This window comes from Alternaria novae-zelandiae (genome assembly GCF_023758075.1).
Source record: "Alternaria novae-zelandiae strain BMP 2774 chromosome Unknown scaffold_3, whole genome shotgun sequence".
NCBI lineage: Eukaryota > Fungi > Ascomycota > Dothideomycetes > Pleosporales > Pleosporaceae > Alternaria > Alternaria novae-zelandiae.
The window spans coordinates 1,201,622-1,222,737 of NW_026056963.1; the positions used below are offsets into that span (position 1 = coordinate 1,201,622).

The 21,116-nt window shown below is 29.3% G+C and overlaps 1 protein-coding gene across 1 annotated transcript; it reads right to left on the reverse strand.

The window, feature by feature from the left end:
* Positions 1-19,205: 19,205 nt before the first annotated feature.
* J4E88_002369 (uncharacterized protein) lies at positions 19,206-20,911 on the reverse strand (the record flags this gene model as incomplete). Its single annotated transcript, XM_049396034.1, has 3 exons — positions 19,206-20,194; positions 20,250-20,630; positions 20,680-20,911. The coding sequence occupies 3 exons, from the start codon at positions 20,909-20,911 to the stop codon at positions 19,206-19,208; spliced, it is 1,602 nt and encodes a 533-aa protein (XP_049258438.1).
* Positions 20,912-21,116: the final 205 nt, after the last annotated feature.

Consider the following 21,116-nt stretch of genomic DNA (forward strand, 5'->3'; position numbering starts at 1 on the left):
TAGTTATTTAAGTATATTTAGTATAGAATTTATAGGCTCTATTATAGTAGAAGCTATAAGAAAGATAGCGTAGTAGTTAAACGTAGAGAATATTTTATAGCTTTTAAGTTAGCAAGAGTAGTAGTAATAATAAACTAATAGTACTTACTTAGTATTCTAGGTAATGTAGTGTAAGAGAGAAAGAAAAGAAGAATTAGAGCTAGATTTTATGCGCTTAAGGCCTCTACTATTTACTACTATAACTATACTTTATAACTTTAGTTATTCTTTAGACCTAGAAGAGCTTATAGAGTTTTGTAGTACTTATTAGAGATATATCTTTAATAATTTAATAAGATTTTTATTTATAGCTTATCTCTAGGCTTAGCGCCTAAGACTCTTGCCTTTAGCTAATTATTACTATAAGTAGGTAGAGGGCCTATTTTCTTATAAATTTACTTATTTAGAAGTACTCTATATACTTTATTACTCTAGTATACCTACTTAATTATATTCTAATTTCTTTTCTTCTTTATAAATAAGAGTTAGAAGAGATAGAAGATTATATATAGACTCTCTAATATAAAGTCTAGCTAATTATACTATATTATAACTACTACTATTTTACTAATAGTTTCTAAGTATTATTTAATACTAGTGCTAAATATAATTATTAGTAATATACTTAGAAAAGTTTTCTATTTACTTAGTTAAGCTATTAGGCTTTATACTTTACTTTTTAAAGTAATACTTTACTTTAAAATTAAATTTCTTAAGAAACTTAGCTTATTAAGCTTAGTAGTAATTAAAGTAATATTTAGACTAAAAGTATTCTAGAGTCTAGCTATATATTAATAAAATAGTTTAGTTTATTTTTATAAAAGAAAACTTTATCTACTTTATATAGATTAAAGCTATAGTAGAGTAAATATAAGACCTCTAGTAACTTTACTAGAATTTTATTTTTAAATATAAAAGGTTATTTTATTTAATTCTAGAACTTATTAAAGTTCTCTAGTATAACCTTTACTCTAGCTATACGTAGGCGCTTTATTTCTATCTATTTAGTATTATTTATATTATATAGTTACTTTACCTCTTCTATAAATATAATATAAACTTTATTATTACTATAAGTAACTAAAATAGCTACTACTTAACTAAAGATAAAGCTAATATTAACTAAAGAAAAAGCTTTAGAATAATAAGCTTTTTTAAGCTTATAGAATAGAGAAGCTAGGCGTTTATAGTAGTAATGTGCTAGTGCACAAGATGTTCTTATATAAATTAGATCTTTAACAACCTAAGAATTACCTAGAGAGAGAACGTCTTTTAACAAGAGCTCTTTAGAAATATCTAATAATCTACTATCTTATCTTTTACTTATACTTTTAAGTATTAGACTCTTATATAATACTTTAGATAATAGAATCTCTTTATAATAAAACTTTTTTTTACTAAACTAACGTCTACATACTTTCTTACCTATGCTAATTACCTTACGTTCTTGTAGTAATATATCTTTATACCCTCTAACACCTATATAAATAGTAAAGCCTATAGAGATATATTCTACTACGTAGTATAAGAAGTAGTTAGCATACGTTAATGCAATGTATACAGCAATAATAACTACAACAAATATAATAAGTATAAACTTAGCTCTTTTCTTTAGGTTAGCTAGAACTATAATAGTAGTTGTGTTTAGGCTAACTACGTTCTTACTACTAAGTAACATTAGATAAGATAATTGCGCAGACAAAGCAACTACTTAGAAATACTAGAAAACACTAATTTAACTAATACCTAGAATAGTAATATTAGAAGTATAATAAAATGCTAAGCTAGCTAAGTTAATATAACACTATAATAGTATATTTAGAACGCACACTAGTGCGGAACTATAGTTTAATAGAACTAATAATCTAATAGAGTATTATAGTAAGTAAAACGCTAAGCTATACTAACTATAAAGGTATTTAGAAAGTATCTTCTACTATTAGGTAGAGAACATTAAACACTAGCGAGTATTTAGAACTTATCTTTTAATTACATAATCTCTATAGTATAATATCTATTTAGTATTTAAGCTATTAAGTAAAGAAGTATTAGCTTCTTTATAAGTTATTTAGAACTATAACAACTACTAAAGAAATAGAAGAAGCGTAAGGCGTTAAGAGATCTAGCAATTCTCTCTTCTAAGCATTTATCTACTACTTCTTTAACTACTTTAATACTAAAGACACTAACCTCTAAAACTATCTCTAAAGTAGAGAGCATATTATTATTTGCAATAGCAACTAATAGTGTAGTCTCTATAGTTTACTCTAGACACGCTGCTCTAGTCTTTACTAGTAATAATATTACTAAGTTTCTTAAAAACTATAACTAATAAGCTAATAATAGAGGCCTCTCTAATAAGATAAGAGTCTCTGTTCTTCTAGATTATATTAGTAATAAGAATTACTCTATTGCTTATATTATTAAGCTCTTTACTAGTTATAAGAAAAAAGACTAGGCTAAGCTTAAGGTAAATATAAAGAAATACTAGGTAGATAAGAATACTACTATTAAGATAGGCAAGCACTTATACTTGCAAGCTTTTATCTACAAGTATATAAATAATCTATCTAGTCTTACTAAGTATTATACTTACTTCTACGTAACAGCAGAAGTCTGCGTTGCTAATAAGTAAGTTCTATAGAAGAAACTTAGCTTTCTCTTCTACTATAGACTTCTAAAGTATAATAAGTAGATAGTTACTTTTATAATACCTAACGCTTCTAAAGGTAATAATTAGGCTAAGTACTATATAGACAAGATCTATACCTTTCTTAAGAAACACTATAGAAAGAATAACACTATTAATAATATATATACCTAGAAACGTAGTAGTATAGATGCTAAGATAAGACGTATTATGCTTACTAACAAACGCGCTACCTTTAACCTAGAGAAGGTAAAGAGCGTTATTACTAATTTTAAGAAGTAACAGAAGAAGCAAGAATCTCTACTTCTTTCTAACGTAGATTCTAAGGTAGAACAACTTATAACTTCGCTAAATAGACTAAGGCTTAACGTAGACACAGTTTATTTCTTTATAGCCTACTTATTAGTTACTCTAATCTTTAAGAATCTCTATAATACTCTATACTTTATAGGCTATATAACTAAGAAAGAGCTCTTTATTAAGAGAAATAATAGTTTTTTTATTACTAAAGTACCTAGAAACATAGCTTCTAAGAGAGAAACTATTTAGTATAGAAAGGCTAAGTACACTAACACTTATTATATATATAATAAGAAGAGTTATAAGATTACTAATTATAAACTCTACAATAACCTCTACAACCTAGATTAGATTAGTTACTATTAGAATAATAAGCGTAAGCAAGAAACGTACTATTTTAGCCTACTCTACAACTACCTTAACTAAATCTCTAGTACTTCTCTATTAATCTATAAGCTTAAATAGCTTAGGTCTAAGATTAAGAAGTATTTTAACATTACTAATAACATAACAGAATAGTCTACGCACAGTGTTCTTTCTAAGAAGTTTAAGAGAGACTCTTGCTCTAAGTATATTCTTAAGTAATTAAACGTAGCTAATGTAATTATCTACTTAGACTATTACGTTAATTATAAGAACGCTTAATAGCAGTTTATTTAGTTTTAGAAAGATATTAAGTACTCTAAGCAAGCCTAGCTACTTAATAACATTAATTCTAGTAGCATTATTATAGGTAGTAAGAACACTACTTTTCTCTATAGCGCTAAAGGTAATGCTATTAGACGTCTAAATAAGAGTATTCTTAGCAACTCTAATTAAGTTTGTAATAGCTATATTAAGAAGAGAGGTAGACTCTCTAAGTAGTTATAGAGCTCTTAGCTATTACTTAAGAAGAATACAATTAGATAGATTTCTAACTTATAGGCGTTAGACACTACTATAATACTAGAGAATAGTTAGTTAGAATAGCTATTTCTTCTATAATCTTCTAACACACTATTTGTAGTTATACGTCTACTTGCTAATATCTATATTAATAATAGTATATTAGCTAATTCTAAATACTTGTTACAAGGCTGTAAAAAGAAGGTAGTTAAGTTTTTAGACGCTCTTTCTAATCTAGAACTTAAGAAGCTTATTAAAGAATAATCTAATTGTATTGCAACAGCGCTTCTAAGTTAGAAAGTATAAGAAGTAATAGTTTCTAACCTAATTAGTTAGAATAATATTACTAATTAATTGCGCAATCTTCTAAAGAAGAATAGTATTAGTGTAGATAGTATTAGAATAGTAAATAGCTTTAAGGCTAGCTGCGCTATAGATTTTAAGTAGGCTCTATTTTTACCTAAAATCTATGCGCTCTTCTACGCGTCTACGCTCTACTATTACACTTTCTATAAATACTTATTATAACCTCTACTAACTATATAGTTACATTAATGTAATACTAATACCTTCTATAACACTATTAATATATACTACTTAAATGCGTAAACTTAATATAAAGTTACTAGTTATAGTAACTTATAGAGCAATACTTTTAACTATATACCTACTAAGGTAGTACATAGAGTATAGAGACGCGCTAGACGCGCGTTTGTCTAGATAAATCTACTAGAGGCCTAGGTTTATATTTATAGTAACTCTATTAAATGCCTTATTAATATAAGCGCGTAGATAAATATTCTTTATCTTAGCGCAGCGCGCGCGCTAAAGATACTATATAAACACTAGATATAGAAGCTTAGCAACCTACTATAAGAAGTTACCTCTACTAATAGTAGCTATAAGCTATTTATTAGTACTACGTTTAACGTCTCTATACGTATTAGTACTATAGTTATTTACACTATCTTCTGCATTATTATAAACCTTATACGCTTAGCTATACTTAGAGAACTATAGTATGCAGCGTTATATATTAGAATATAATATAATGTATTTAGTAGAGTATAATATTGTATTTAGTCTAAGAATAGAACTAAGTTAGTTTTCTTTATCGCCTTAGACTCTAAGCCTATATACCTATTCTCTACTATAGATTAGAAGTAAGAGAATAAGAATAATAATGCTGTAAGACACGTATAAGTTAGCACTATAACTAACTCTACTTTAGAGCTACTTTAAGATCTTTCTATAGTTTAGTATCTACACTAGAGAGCGTAGTGCGATCTAATATATAGTTTTAGATAATACAATATACTATTTCTAGTAAGTATCTAATAGATATAGAGAAGGTAGATGCGCTCTCTCTTTAATAATAGCGTAGAGGCACCTTAGGTAGATAAGAACACTAAGCTAATTATTTAGCATAAATAGAAGCTTACTAAGCACACTATTATATATAAGATTAACTATAAGAAGATGCTTAATTACGCGCGCAGAACTTAATAGTAACTAGAGGTTACTACCTTGTATAAGACTATAGACAAGAAGGTTTAACCTATTAACATTCTTTAAGTAGATAAGCTAATAGAGTTTAGACAGAAAGACTAGAAGAAACAAGCTATTTAGCGTTAATAACTTTGCCTATCTATTTGTAAACTAGACCTAGAACTACATAATAAAATATTTAAACTATAATATACTATATTTTTATAAGAAACTTACCTTATACCTAAGAAACTAGCTAATCTTTATATTAGATTATAAGTTACACAAGAAAAGAGAGATCTCTTTATCTAGATACTCTATAATAAAGAGGTAGCTTTGTTATAGAAATTTACTAAATTAGATAGAATATACTCTAATATATGCCTACTATATAAGATCTATATAGTTAAATACAAAGCTTAGCAAGCGCAAGGCTTTGCTGTTTCTAAGAAGCTTAAGCAGGTTATAGTTAATATAGCTAATACTTGCCTTAATAGAGGTACCTAGAAACGCTATAATAGTTAGTATTATAACCTATAGCACCTAGTCTCTAAGAAGAATAGAGGGGCTTAATAGATCTCTAATGCGTAAAAGATTAATACTATTAGTATATATAATGTAAATCTGCTGCTAATAGTAAATAAGTTCTCTAAACGCTTTACTAGATATTTTATTAACTCTCTTATAAATCTCTATTCTAGTTATAATTAGATTACTCTTTACACTGTAAGCTAGAACATAATAGCCTTCTAGACACTAGTTAGTCTTCTTTATTTATATACTATAGTTATAGAGGTAACTAACTTAGTTATAGTATTCTAGCGCGTTATAATAAAGATTCTTAAGAACTATTAGCTAAACACTATAGTGTTTGTTAACAACATTACTTATAGAGGTTCTAAGATAGACTATAGTAGTAAGATAGCTATATCTAGTGTTTATTACTACGTTTATAAATATATTCTCTAACTTAACTATATTCTTATAGACGTTAAGCGCGCAGAAGAAATAGTCTCTAGTAAGAAGTGCTACTTTCTTATAGAACGCCTAGAGGTTGTTAGTTATAAGATTAGCTCTAAAGAACGCTATTCTAATAGTAAGAAGGTCTAGAAGCTTTTAGACTAGCTACCTTGCTATAATATACGTAATATTCGCTCTTTTCTTAGACTATGTATCTACTACTACATCTAGGTAAAAGAATTTACTACTATTACTAAGCCTCTCTTCTATCTTCTTTACAGAGATATAAAGTATAAGTAGAGTCTAGATTAGAATTAAGTAATGTACACACTTAAACACGCTATATACTTAGCACTAGCGCTAGTAAGCCTTAACTACTTAGATACCTTAAAGTATAAGGTCTTTCTTATAACTAACGCTAGTTAGAATAGAGAAGAAGCTTATCTTAAATAGCTATAGGCTAATAGTAGACACTACTCTATTTAATTTAAAAGTACACTATAGTTAGTAAGAGAACGTCTTTAGTATTCTACTAAGTTAGAATATAAAGTAGTGCTGTAGGCTTTAAAGAAGTTTTGTATATACCTATATAGTATACACTTTACTATTAAAACTAATATAGTAATACTTATTACCTAGCTTAATTACTCTTCTACTAACAACCTAGAATTAGTTATAAATTAGTAGATCTCTACTATTCTTCTTTAGAACTTTAACATTGTCTACGTCTCTAGAAAAAAGAACGTTGTTATAGACGCTCTCTCTTGCTACTCTAAATCTAATAATTAGGTTCTACTAAAAGAACCTAAGAATAATCTTAAAGAGTTTATTAACTACATAATTAGAAGTATAGAAGAAGAGCTACTACTTATTAGAGCGTTCTAGGTACTTAAGCATAAGTACGCTAAACAATCTAAGTAGATTGCTTAGTTTCTTATTAACCTTAAGATTTCTAAGAGTATAACACTAAAAGAGCTTTACGTATAGAAGAAGAGAGCTTTAAACTTTTTTATGCGTAATTACGCGCTCTTTTATAAGATCTTAAGAAACGTTACTATACGCTGCGTTGTTAATAACGCTAATATCTACTTGTAAGCTATATAGTTAATACATAAGACTATTAGCTATTGTAGAACTAATACTATATACTCTATACTCTTCTAACGTTACTAGTAGCCTAATATGTACAAAGACGTTTAAAGAAGAATTTAGTGTTATTCTAAATACTAGCTTTGCTTCTTAAAGAGAAGAGTTAATATGTTAACTAATATGTATAGCTTTACAATCTAGAAGTTAGTTATAATTAATGTAGTTTACATGCCTTACTACTAAGGTAAGAAGTATTTTATTATTACTAGAGAATACTTAAGTAGATAGCTAGAGGCTAGAGCGCTTTCTAACAATAAGTCTAGCACTATTACTAAGTTTATTTATAAGAATATTATCTATTAATAGAGTATAATACGCAAGCTCTTAGTTAATAGTAGGCTAGACTTTGCTAAGGTAGTAAAGTATCTTATAGCTAACTATAAGATTAAGCGTATCTAGTTATTCTTATATAATCTATAAGCTATAGGTAAAATTAAGAGTAGATATAAGCTTATTATTAATGCTCTTGCTAAGCTGTTAGGCCTATAGGTAAACAACTTACCTACTATTCTTCTTGCTAACTACATTTCTACTTAGTCTTAGATAGGCTATTTACTATACTAGTTAATTACTAGTTAAAACCTAGTTCTACTATTAGAATTAGAGCTTCTAATATAGCAGACTCTTCTATTCTAGAAAGTAAAGAATTATGTACAGCTTCTAGTAATACGCGTAATATAACTAGACCTCTAAAACTAGTTTACTAAGAATGCTATTACTTATATAAATTAACTACGTTAAGCTAAAAAGAATTATTAGAATAATACTAAGAAGATACGCTGCAAGAAGCTTTAACTTAGTAACCTAGTTCTTTTATAGAACTCTGTATAGAAGATTAACATGTCTAGAGATAAGAAGCTTAACGCTAGGTAGATAAGTCTCTATTGCATTTAATAACTATAGCTAGAGCAAGGCACCTACTAGATTAAGAATCTTAATAGAACTCTACTTCTATACACTATTCTAGGCAAGAGGCTAAAGCTCTTTTGCTAATAAACGCTAGAGAATATTACTAAGTAATATTATAGCTAGATAAAGCTCTATAACCTAGATAACTAGAAGAACACTAACGTCTCTGCTAACGTGCTAGCTAGCTCTATTAATAATAATAAGAAAGATAGCTAGAATACCTCTTTCTAACTATAACTTAAGAAAGAGAAGGTAAGCAACGCTTTAAGGCTTATTAATTAGCTAAGTATTCTTCTAAGGCTTATTAGTTAGCTAAGTGTAGTTATTACTAAGCGCCTTACAAAAGAAGAACAAAGAGTATTTAGACTAGACTTTATTTCTTTCTCTAATTCTAATATATTATTAGTATTAGATAGAGAAAGAGCTTAGGCTATAAGACAGCCTTTACTTAAGAAAGAGAAAAGAGAGCCTACTATAGGCTCTCTTATCTAAAAGCCTCTTTAATAATATATAGTCTACTATTACTAAGTATTTAAAGCATACTTCTTTATTTTCTTTTTATTTCTTTCTCTTCTATTGCGTTAACTATACTATAAAGAATCTTAATATTATAAATACGTACAGACTACATTAGTCTTATAGAGAAGTATTCTGCAAGTTCTACTAAAACTAAAGAGATAGCGTTCTTCTTGCTTTTAACCTTAATTTATTCTAGCTTCTTTTCTACTACACTTGCACCTTAATAGTAATAATAAGTCTCTACTTATTATACTCTTTTTCTAGCGTCTAACTTCTCTCTATAGTCTTAAACTATACTAGATAAACGCATTACAGACTATAAGATAAGTAGTAATAAAAATAGCGCAGCGCTTATAGCAGCGTTTAGCTAGAAGCTACTACTAGAGCCTAAGGCAAACACTACTCTAAGTACTCTCTACTATCTCTAACTTCTCTGCTATAATATTAATACTAGATAATATAGACAAAGAGTTTACTATATATAGTAATACTCTCTCTTGTAAGCGCTAGGTAGTATATGTTTAGATACTCTTAGTAGAGTATAAGTACTATAAACCTTAAGATAAAGTAGAGAAGATAGCTACTACTACTTTTACTACCTTACTATATTCTATCTTATATTAGATTCTCTACTACTAGTCTACTAGACTACAGAGTTGTACAACTACTAAGGCGTCGCCTCTATCTAGCAACAACTACCTAGACTTAGTTAATTTACTATTCTAAGCTTCTTAAGCTACTTAAATTAAAGCTTAGAATAGTAATTTCTAGTTATATTAGCCTGCCTATAGTTAGGTCTCTAGAAAGTAACTACTACTAGGTAGATAAGAACGTATCTATTCTGCTACTATCTTAATACACTTAGAACGCCTAGAGAACGCAGTAGCTACAATTCTACGTGTAATAACTAGCTACAACCTACGCGCAACTACCTAGAAACTACTATAATAACTATAACTACCTTGTCTTTAGTAACTAATTCTCTATTACCTCTATACGCTCTTAGAGGTAATAAGAGAGAGAGCTATAAGTATTATAGCTCTCTTATAACTTTAATATTAGAAATACTAGTACTAATTGCGATAAGCATTATCTTTTTAACTATTCTATCTAGCTTTAAACTCTTTTTAAACTATATTTATATAGTTATTATAGTCTTTTAGCTACAATTCTAATAATCGCAGGCTATAATAGTTCTAATACATAGATTTTAGGTAGGTTAGAATTTTACCTAAAATCTAGTTATTACTACTACAACAATATAACGCTATCTATTTACTAATACTATTATACGCGCAAGAATACTACTAAGTATAATAGCTAATTACGTAATTAATTATCTTACCTTTACTATAATTTTACCTTCTAACTTTACCTATTAATATTGTAATATTACAATACTATAATAGGCAGACGTCTCTTAATTATATATATATATACCTCTTCTTAGCTATTACTTCTTTCTTTCTTCTCTAACCTTTCTAATCTTTTCTTCTTACCTCTATACACTATAGTCGCCTCTTAGAAGTAGGCTGTATCTTCTTTCTCTCTTTATTAACCTAACCTTTCTTATTTCTTCTCTCTTAGTAATTATAACTATAACTATAACTACTACGCCTAGCGCAGAGAACTATAATAAGCCTATAGACTACCTAAACCTTCTCTATAACTTCTAGTTACTATTAACTCTATATATAAGAGCGCGCGCTTAGTCTACTATATCTATAACTAATTCTGTAAATAAGCGTATAAGCGCAACTATATATATATATATAAGCTTAGTACTATTAGTTCTACACTATAAGCTAGTCTAGTAAGAGTTTCTTTATAAGAGCTAGTCTTAGATTACTAAAGAAAGACACCTGCGCTGCTAGAGGCTTAGTAGAAGATAGCTAGTAATAAGAACAAGAGTAAGAGTAAAGCTATAGATACTAGAAAGTTAACTTTCTCTTATAGCTAAGGCTCTTCTTTATAAGAGACTTCTTCTTAAAAAGGTCTACCTTTTAAGCTCTATATACCTAGTCTTACTAAGAATTTTACTACTCTAGGTATCTATAGTTAAGCCTCTAGAAGTAACGCTAGCTCTTTCTCTACTACTTCTTCTAGTTTATAGCTAAAGAAAGACACTCTTGCAATTATCTAGGCTCTATACACTAAAGCTAAGAACTAAGTTCTTACCTTAGCCTAGAACTAGAATCTCTAGAATCTAAACATTAATAGTAAGGTAATAGAGTTTATTACTAGTCTTAAACAGTAGTCTTCTAAGTAATAGAAGGTTATTCTTAACATGTTTATAACTAACGCAACCTTTCTATTTAACTAGATTACTAACCTTATTCTTAAAGTATCTAATATAGTTAAGGCACTACTAGAGCTTATAGATAAGTATAGTAGTGTTAAAGTATTTAATAGCTAGTATTAAGTCTTAAGCTAAGCTAAGAATACTAAAGATAAGTATATTATAGAGCTAACTACTACTACTAAGAGCGTTAACGCATTAGAGTCTAGTCTTATAAGCTGCGTCTCTTGCTTTTTAAGTAAGGTTCTATACAACTACTAGGCTATATCTAATATATAGTTCTGCCTTAGGCGTCTAGACATTAGCAACGCAGCTCTTTTCTTAGTCTAAGTAGTAGCTATTTGTGTCTGCACTCTGCGCAAAAGTACTAAGACTAATATTATTATATAAGACTAGGCTACCTTAAGAGATTCTATTAAGGCAACTATTTAGTTTACTAAGAAGAACCTACTTTCTAAGACACTATCTCTTTTAAAGCATTTTATTAAAGTATTAAAAAAGAACTATAATAAGTGTAGTATAACGCTAGGTATACTTAGCCTTACTACTAAGAATATTATAGTTTCTTTTGCTTACAAGTACAAGAAAAACAGTACTTGTAATAGTTAATATAAGTTTTAGTAACACATCTTTCTATATATAGCTAATAGATATTCTAACAAGAACTACTAGATTGCGTACACTCTTTATAGTAGTAATAACGTAATAATTACTAACACTATAGCTAGATACTAGATAAAGCTTTACTCTACCTATTAATTAGCTGTCTCTATTATAATAGAACTTAGATTATCTTTATATAAGTTAAGAGCAATTAATAAAGGTAGTAATTGTATTAAAGTAGAGCTAAAGAAGATTAGAGCAAGGCAACTAGGTAGAGCTAGATTAGTTACTTCTTTAGTAAACCTAGAGGAGCGGGCACACTAAGAGCGCTAGGCTAGTCTTAAGATAGTTAAGAAGAGAGTAGTAGTAGCTAAGTTATAGAAGTTAAGGCTTTATAGTACATAAACTAGTCTTTTTCTACTACTACTACTACCTAGCGCTAGCGCTCTAAAATCTACTCTAGCTTACTAATCTTTGTCTAAGAAGATAGACACTACGCTTAATAAAGATAATTTAGAAGATAAAGACTAGAATTCTAATAAGCTTAAGGCTTTAACTATAGCTAAGAACTATAAATATCTAGATAGAACTTCTAATTTTCTTTAACTAATTCTTAACAGCTACTCTAAGTACACTAAACTTAATAATTGTAAACGTGTTAAAGTTATCTAAGCGTAGTATTAAGAAGTCTGTATTAGTTGCTACTCTAATAGCTTATTAATTAATAGTACTTGTATCTATTAGACTTATACATAAGCAATAGCTATCTATATAAGTCTCTTTAAGTAAGCTATAAATGTAAAAGCTATAAATAATATTCTTCTTCTTCTATATCTTTTCTAAGATAAGTAGTATAAACTCTAAACCTACCTAGTTATATCTATTCTCTTTGTTAAGCAATATAAGCTTAGCAAACAAAACTCTAACCTTCTTAGCTATTGCTTTTATTCTTAGATAGCCTATAATCTATACCTAATTTCTTTCTAGAAGGTAGTTAGTAAAAAGATAAGTTAGAGTAAGCTAGTAGAAGACTTTAAGTAGAAGAGTAATATTACTGTAGAGAACTTTAAGTAGCTATTCTTTAATAATAAAAAACTTAAGAAGATTATTAAAGAATTCTTTAAGATATACTATTACTACCTCTAATATATTAATAGTAATAAGAACTTTAGCTAGCTTTATATTATATACTATTCTCTTATTTAATAAGCTATCTATACTAACCTTTATTACTAGATACTCTACTTAGTACTTTGCAAAGAATACACTATAGTTTTCTACTCTTACTACGCTAAGTACACTATACTAGGCGATAAGACGTTCTTCTGCTATATTAATTTTAATCTAGCATTTACCTACACTTAAGGTTAAAGTATAGATATAATCTAAGAATTAGTCTTAATTAATAACAAGAACTCTTAGAACTATACAGAGGTCTTAGAGAGCTTCTATTAATATATAGAGCTATACTTATAATAGCGCAAAACTACTAAGAAGAATTCTACTAGCCTTATTAAAGAATAGTATAATAATATTAATTAGACGTAAGAAGTATAAGCAACAGCGCTAGGCGTAAAGTAGAAAAAGTCTATTTATAGAGAAGAAGACATTTACATTACCTACTCTATAACGCTCTATAGCTCTATAGAACTAGTAACTAAGATCTATTAAATAATTCTTCTATAGTATATTATAGTACGCTAGAGCGTTATAGAGATTCTAGCTATAGAAACGTATAATAAGATTTTAAAGGCTTATTGTAATCTTACAGCTTCTTCTGCAACACTATCTAGATATTATAATAAGTATAGTAGTATTAAGTAGGCATTTCTAGTAGATATATATATTAACTTCTTCTTTTAGATCTAGAAGGCTATTCTTACGCAAGTCTTCTAGAACAACTCTCTTATACGCAAGAAGATCTATAAACTTCTTAGTAAAAATAAGAATAGTATTCTAGAGTATATCTAGAAAGAGCGTAAGTATATTATTAGAGAGATTAAAATACTATAGCTAGTAGTTAAGAAGCTTAAGAAGGCTGCCTTTGCTAAGAGCGCTAATAGCAAATATCTAGACGTTTTCTTCTTTACTAACAAAAGTATACCTTCTTCTTACAAGAGATAGTAGCATGTTTAGAATTATAATTATAGTATAGAAGATGCTATTAGACGCCTTATTAACAAGATTAATATAAAACTAGATATTTATTATTACTTCTACAACGCTGCTAATCTTAACACTATATCTACTTCTACCTTTTTATTTAAGACTTCTTAGGCTTACGCTAGTAGCCTAGCGTCTAGTCTATTATTACTCTCTAGCTTCTTACACTCTCTAATAACATTGCTACTACTAGTTCTACTACTTTCTTCTTAGTTTAAGATACTAATAGTAGCTCTATTAGCTTCTTCTACTAGCCTGTCTAAGCTACGTTGTAGTAGATAAAATATAAAGTAGACTAGACGTACTAGTAACATTGCTAGCACTTAGATTTTAGGTAAGCTTCTTATTTTACCTAAAATCTACCTACTACCTACACTATAGTAGTGTATTACTAATATCTCTACTTAATTATTTATTTTGCTTTTTACTTTCTTTTTTATATTTTTTTTTTGTCTTTTCTTTATACTGCAAGTAATTAACATGTTCTAAATAGTATAATAGAACTATACTACTAGAAAGAGAAGGTTTGTGCTAGTATATAAGGTATTTTTATATAAATTAGATCTTTAACAACCTAAGAATTACCTAGAAAGAGAACGTCTTTTAACAAAAGCTCTTTAGAAACATCTAATAATCTACTATCTTATCTTTTACTTATACTTTTAAGTATTAGACTCTTATATAATACTTTAGATAATAGAATCTCTCTATAATAAAACTCTTTTCTACTAAACTAACGTCTATATACTTTCTTACCTATGCTAATTACCTTACGTTCTTATAGTAATACATCTTTATACTCTCTAACACCTGTATAGTAACTACTAGAAAGTAAATAAAGTTTATAGTTATAGAAGTAACTATATATATAGTAATTAAAGTTAAATATAATAGATATAGTTTTCTAGTTTACTTAAGAGTTATAAAGCTAGAACTATAGAGTTTCTAGTATTATTTAAACTCTACTAAGTTTAGTAATATAAATAAGAACTTATTTATTATAGTTATTAAATATAATATTTACTTAAGTTATATAAGTAATATTACTAATAAGAGAGCTATTTACTAATTTAAGAATAGTAGAGTCTTAGAGTACTATTAGGTTATAGTTATATACGCGTATATAAGATTTATTAATAAAGATAGAAGTATAACTAGAATTACTTATAAGTTTAATATAAATAAATAGTTATAAAAAAGAAGATATTATTTCTTTAAAGACTAACTACTAATCTATAAGAAAATAGTATATATTACTATATATAGTAGTAGCTATAATAGTAGAGATATAGACTTTAGAGACTATAGAATATTTAAGAGACTTAATATAGTCTAAGATAGCTTATAAAGTAAGATTAAGTTTATTATTATTATTATTATAAACTTTAATAGAAGAAAATAGAGAATATAGTATAAGTATAAATTTAGTTATAGTCTTTATTATATTTTCTTTATATTTCTTAGGCTTAAAAAGTCTCTAAAGATAACTATTACTAGAAACTAATAGTTTTCTATATATATATTAGTTATAGTAACTAATAATAGTAGAGTAGAACTTTATATTAAGTTAATATTAATAGAAGCTTTAGAAATAGAGATTTCTATAGTAACGTATACTTTATTAAAAGTAGCTAGTACCTTTTTAAAATAATCTATAAATATAACTATATTTTAGCTTTTATAAAGAGTATTATTAGTATTAGACTTATAGTCTCTTTAGTAGTACTTAAAATAGTAATCTATATTTATAAGAACCTAAGTTTTTATTAAATTATAGTTTTTATAAAGCTTATTAATAATAAAGTAAAAAGTACTAAAGCTACTAGAAGTAGAGAAGTTATTATTATAAGCGTAGTTATTTTTATATTTTCTACTACTATTTCTACTTCTACTACTACTACTACCTCTACTACTAGTGTTCTTAGCTATAGTATAGGTAGATAAAATAGAAAAATAAAGTTATTTAAGATAGTAAAGCTTCTAGCTAAAGATAGTAAAGTTAGTAATATAGTAATTATTATTAAAAAGAGGCTTAATATAGCTATACTACTAAAATAGTAGCTTTTTATAAACTTAAAGAATCTTTTCTTTATTATTCTACTTAAAAGTAGTAATACTAGTTTAAAAGCGCGCTAAAAAGGCGCTAATATTCTTACTTATTTTTATATTAGCTTTTTTATTATAGAAGTTATAAGTATTATAATAGAAGTTTAAGCGTCTATAGCTTATATCTAGAATATTCTAGACTTATTATATATACTAGAACTTCTAACCTAGTATAAACTAGCTACTAAAGATACTCTACTAAGTAAGGCTACTTATTTTTATATAAATAAAGTTAAGTTATTTTATTTTATTACTCTTAAAGGTAGAGATATATATATAAAACTAGCTTATAATATCTAGCTTTTACTTCTAGTACGTATTTATATAAGTACTAATAAAGCTTTTAAACTTATTAGGCTTAGGCTACTTAGAATATTAAGTATTATATATAGAAGTAGGTAAAGAAGTATAAGAGCTTAACTAGTTAGTAGTAGTATAATTATAGTAGCTTAGATAAGAAGTACTAGTAAATTTATTAAAGTTATCTAACTTAGAGTTATTAGAGTTACTTAGCTTACTAAAGAAAGTAGCTACTTAAGTATTTTTAATAAAAGCTTCTAGATAAATAACTTTCTAAAGAGCTTTAATATAAGTAGTATACTCTTTTTTATAAACTTTTTTATATATATTCTTATACTTATATATTTAAGTAAGCTAGTATTTAGTAGTAATATAGTAGTCTTTAAGCTATACTATATTAATATAAATATTACTTTTTATAATATAAAGCTATTTTTATAGATTTATAGTCTTACTATTAGCTTTAAGAATTTATTATTAAAAAATATCTAAAGCTTTATTATTTTTAGAGGCTTTAAAATATATATAATAGATAAGATTATATTTATTTATAAGCTTCTTCTAGACTTTCTTTATATAACTTTAGTATATAGCTAAGTTATTATTAAAAAAGTATATAGTATTAAAGAGAAACTTATAAAGCTTAATACTATCTTAGAATATAGTATAAATAAAACTATTTTTAAAAAAAGTTTTATTAAACTTACTAATATATTTAGTATTATCTTATATATTAATCTTATAGACTACTAAAATAGGTTAGCTATCTTAAGAGAAGTTAGGCTTAGAAATAATATAGCTAGTAATTTTATAGTTAGTAAATATATAAAATATAATATAGTAGATAATAGAATTAGACTCTAGTAATAGAGAGTATTATTACTTAGTATTAGATATTATAACTTACCTTAGTATTATAACTAGCTTTAATAGTAACTAGAAGTTTAAGATTACCTTAGATATAAAGTAATTAGAATCTTTATTATTATCTAGAACGTAACTAGTATTATAGTTAGTATTATTCTTTTTATTATAATAAGTAATATATAACTTAATAGAAAAGTTAAAAGATTAGAGATAGTATATACTACTATAGTTAATATAGCTAAGTAGATTACTAAAAAAGATATAGTAAAGACGCTTACTACTATAAGTCTTAGTAATATTAAGTAGTTTATTAGTAAAGCTAATAGCTTTAGCGTTACTTATTAATAGCTTAACTAAGTTACTATAACTATAATTATAATTATTTTTATAGTTATTAGTAGAGTAATAAATCTAGATAAAATTATTATTATTATTACTCTTAGAGTTAGTAAAGTAACTACTACTTATAAGTAAAATATACTAGAAACTATTCTAGAAGAAGCTAGAAATATTAGATAAACTACTATTATATAAGTTTAAAAAGCTATAGAAGTAGAAAAGATAATAAGAGTTTTAGAAACTAAAAGCTATAGTAGTAGTAGAGTTCTACGTAGTGTAGTATAAGAACTAAGACTATTACTACTACTAGTTACTACGCTAACTATAAGTAGTAAAAATAGTAGTTAGTTTAGTAAATAAGAAAGCTATAGCGCTAAAAGTAGTAGTTACTAAAGTAGCTTTAAAGTTTACTATAATTTAACTAGAGCTAGTATTATAAAAAAGAAAGTTAGAAATATTTTTAATAAAAGAGTTACTAACTAAAAACTAGAGAATTAGTAATATAGTTATAATTATTAGTATAAGTCTTATAGAAGTAACTAGCTAAACTTACTAAGCTACTATTAGAGAATAAAAAAACTATAATAATATATAAGAGTTATATAAAAATTAGATAATAATATTATATTAAATTATAATATTATTATAGTAAAGCTTAAAAAAAGTACTTAGAAGTTAAATATATATATATAAGCTATTAGGCTAATATAAACTTAACGTCTAGAAACTAAACTATTATATTTTTTAAAAAAAAATAATATATAAATAAGTAAAAGTAAAGTAAAAGAGAGTATATAATAAAGTACTTAATACTAGTTTAGATTTTAATTTTCTATTAAAATAATTAGAATAATTAGAATACTAGCTTAAAGTTTTTAATACTAATAGCTTATTTTATACTCTTTTCTATACTACTTATAACTATTATTAGTAGCTCTTCGAGCTACGAGTGTTACTACTTAAGATTTGGATTTCTGCTTAATAACTTATAACTATTATTATAGAATTTTATTCTTCTTAATATATTTACTATATATAAATTAGTTAGTAATACTTATTTTATATAAAATATACTAGCTATAGTAGTACTATAATAGGCTAAAAATAGCTAAAATAGGTAATTTAGGTAAAAATAATTGTTGCCTAATAACTTGATTTAGTCCACCGTAGCTAGCGCTCCTGCTTCCTCTTCACGGCCCCAGCAATCGCGATCAGGCATCACCCATCACTGATTTCAGCGTCACAACAAACTACAAAGTCACCCTTCTAATGTTACCATGCTATTGCACTAAGCTTGGCGTCTTTGCATGGACCAAAACTGCGACTTCAGAGCTTCACGACTACCACTATCAACCTGGCCAAGGATCCCCAACCCGCAACCACCTATTATACTCATTCTCCCATGCCGAAACTCTTCCTGGGCATCCGGTAGATCCCCAGAGACACGTTTTCACGATGAGCTTTCACTTGTGACGTGACGAAGGTAAAATGTCCATTAGGATATCTACAGTATTCTACCAGTAACTCGCGCAACCCAAAACTATGACCCTCTTGGGTATCACAAAACGAACAGTAGACGAGCGATGGACCTAAAAATAACGACAACACAACATCTTCTTCCATCCCATTTCATGCCTGCACCTCAGACACAGTCTCTGAAGCTTCCCGCATTGCTTGTTTGGCAGCGGCGTTCTTTTCCCTCTCCTGCTGGATTCGCTCAGCATACAGACTCTTAGCTCTCATGGTAGGGCCCCATTTGTAGATGAAGAAGACCGGGGCGCAAACGAGAGCGGAGATGGCGAACAAGACCCAAGTCGAATTTGTGACACCGAGCTTCTTGTACATCGGACCGGTGTAGAATGAGCAAATACCGGCAAGAACGTCTCGGGCGAAGCCATTGCCACCGGTGGCTGACGCGGAATACGTGCCTCCGTACGCGGCAACCATGTAGTCGATCGTGGCGAAGTAGATGGCGAGATTTGCGCATCCGATCAGGACCGCGAAGATGAGGGGCGCGATCCAGGGAAGGGGTGGGCCAGATACTACAAACGCTGACCCGAATAGGCCAATCGGCAGGAGCAGGACGATCCAGCGGAGGGCTGATAGTCGGCTCTCGGGACTCAGCACTTTCCCGTTGCTGCGCTGCTGATTATGTTTTCGGATGACGGGTACGTATAGCACTGCTGCTAGCCAGTAGCCGATGAAGAGAGCGAACAAGGCGAGCCCTAGCTGACTAGGAGTGAAGCCCCATCCATCCTTGCCAAACACATAGCCGTATGACTCGAGGAAACTGAAGATGAGGGCGTCGCTGAATCCACTGAGCAGCGACAGGAAGCCAACGATCGGTTCACAGACTAGCATCTTGTATGGCCGACCCATGATCTTGCCGCATTTCTTGAGGTTCAGCTTCTCCGTCTCGGTTGGACCGACGACATTGGCATCTGGGTTCTGCTTGCGTTGCTTCTTGGCTACCTTGTTAAGCATGATTGTCGACCTGGTCTCCGGCACGAAGCAGAAGTGAACGAACTGAACAGTGGCGCCTAGGATAAGCTGGATCCAGAAGTTCCATCGCCAGTGAAGGAATTGCTCGATGGGACCTCCACAGATGCCGCCAATTACTGGAGACAGTCAGCATTCCACTCCTCAGACATCTACGACATGAGCTTTACATACCTGAACCTAGACAGCTCCACAAGCTGACCCAGAGGATAGGGAGCTGCTGATCTTCGGGATCGAACATGTCCGCAACCATTCCGAGTGTGACGGAGCCGCCGGCAGAGCAGATACCGCCGAGCAGACGCGCAGCCAGCACATGGCCCCAGGACGTACTGGCACCGGCCATGATCTGCCAGATGTTGACAGTGAAGAGGGATATCTGCATGACTGGCCAACGTCCGTACTCCTCGGACCAGGGTGCCCATAGTTCGCACCCAATACCGTACAGGATCAAAAACCAAGCCATACCCGCTCTTGCGTTGGTGAAATGATTGCTGCCGAGATGGTAGTGCTCGTTGAGCGGCCCAATTGCGTTGGAGTAGACCGCTGCGTTATAGTCTGTCGCCTGTTAGCCTCGTATGACTAGACGGTTGGCAAGACCACTTACTCATGCTGGTTTGGCAGAGTCCAACGACAGTCAAAATCGCCCATTTCTTCTTGCTTGAGAACGCATACCCGGTCTTTTCATATGCGTTCACTTCGTTGAGCTCCAGGGGGCCGCTGGGTTGGGCTTGACGGCTGTGTGTAGCGACCATCTCTATCGCATCCGCAGCTTGCTTGTTGCGGGGGCCAGAGCCACCAGAACTGGCGTCGCTGTCGTTCCTAACTTGGGTCGTCATGATTTGGATGTTATCAGTAAGTTCAGTCGTGGAAGGTGAATGGCCTGTAAGACACTGAACTCTAGATAAGGCAGAGTGCAGTCGGCGGTAGATCTGGAAATGTGAAGATTGAAAGATGGAGAGTGCGGGGAGGCGACAGATCTTATGGCTGGCATGCACGACGGTGGAACTTGGGACGAGAGTCCCAGCTCTGTACTGACAAAGG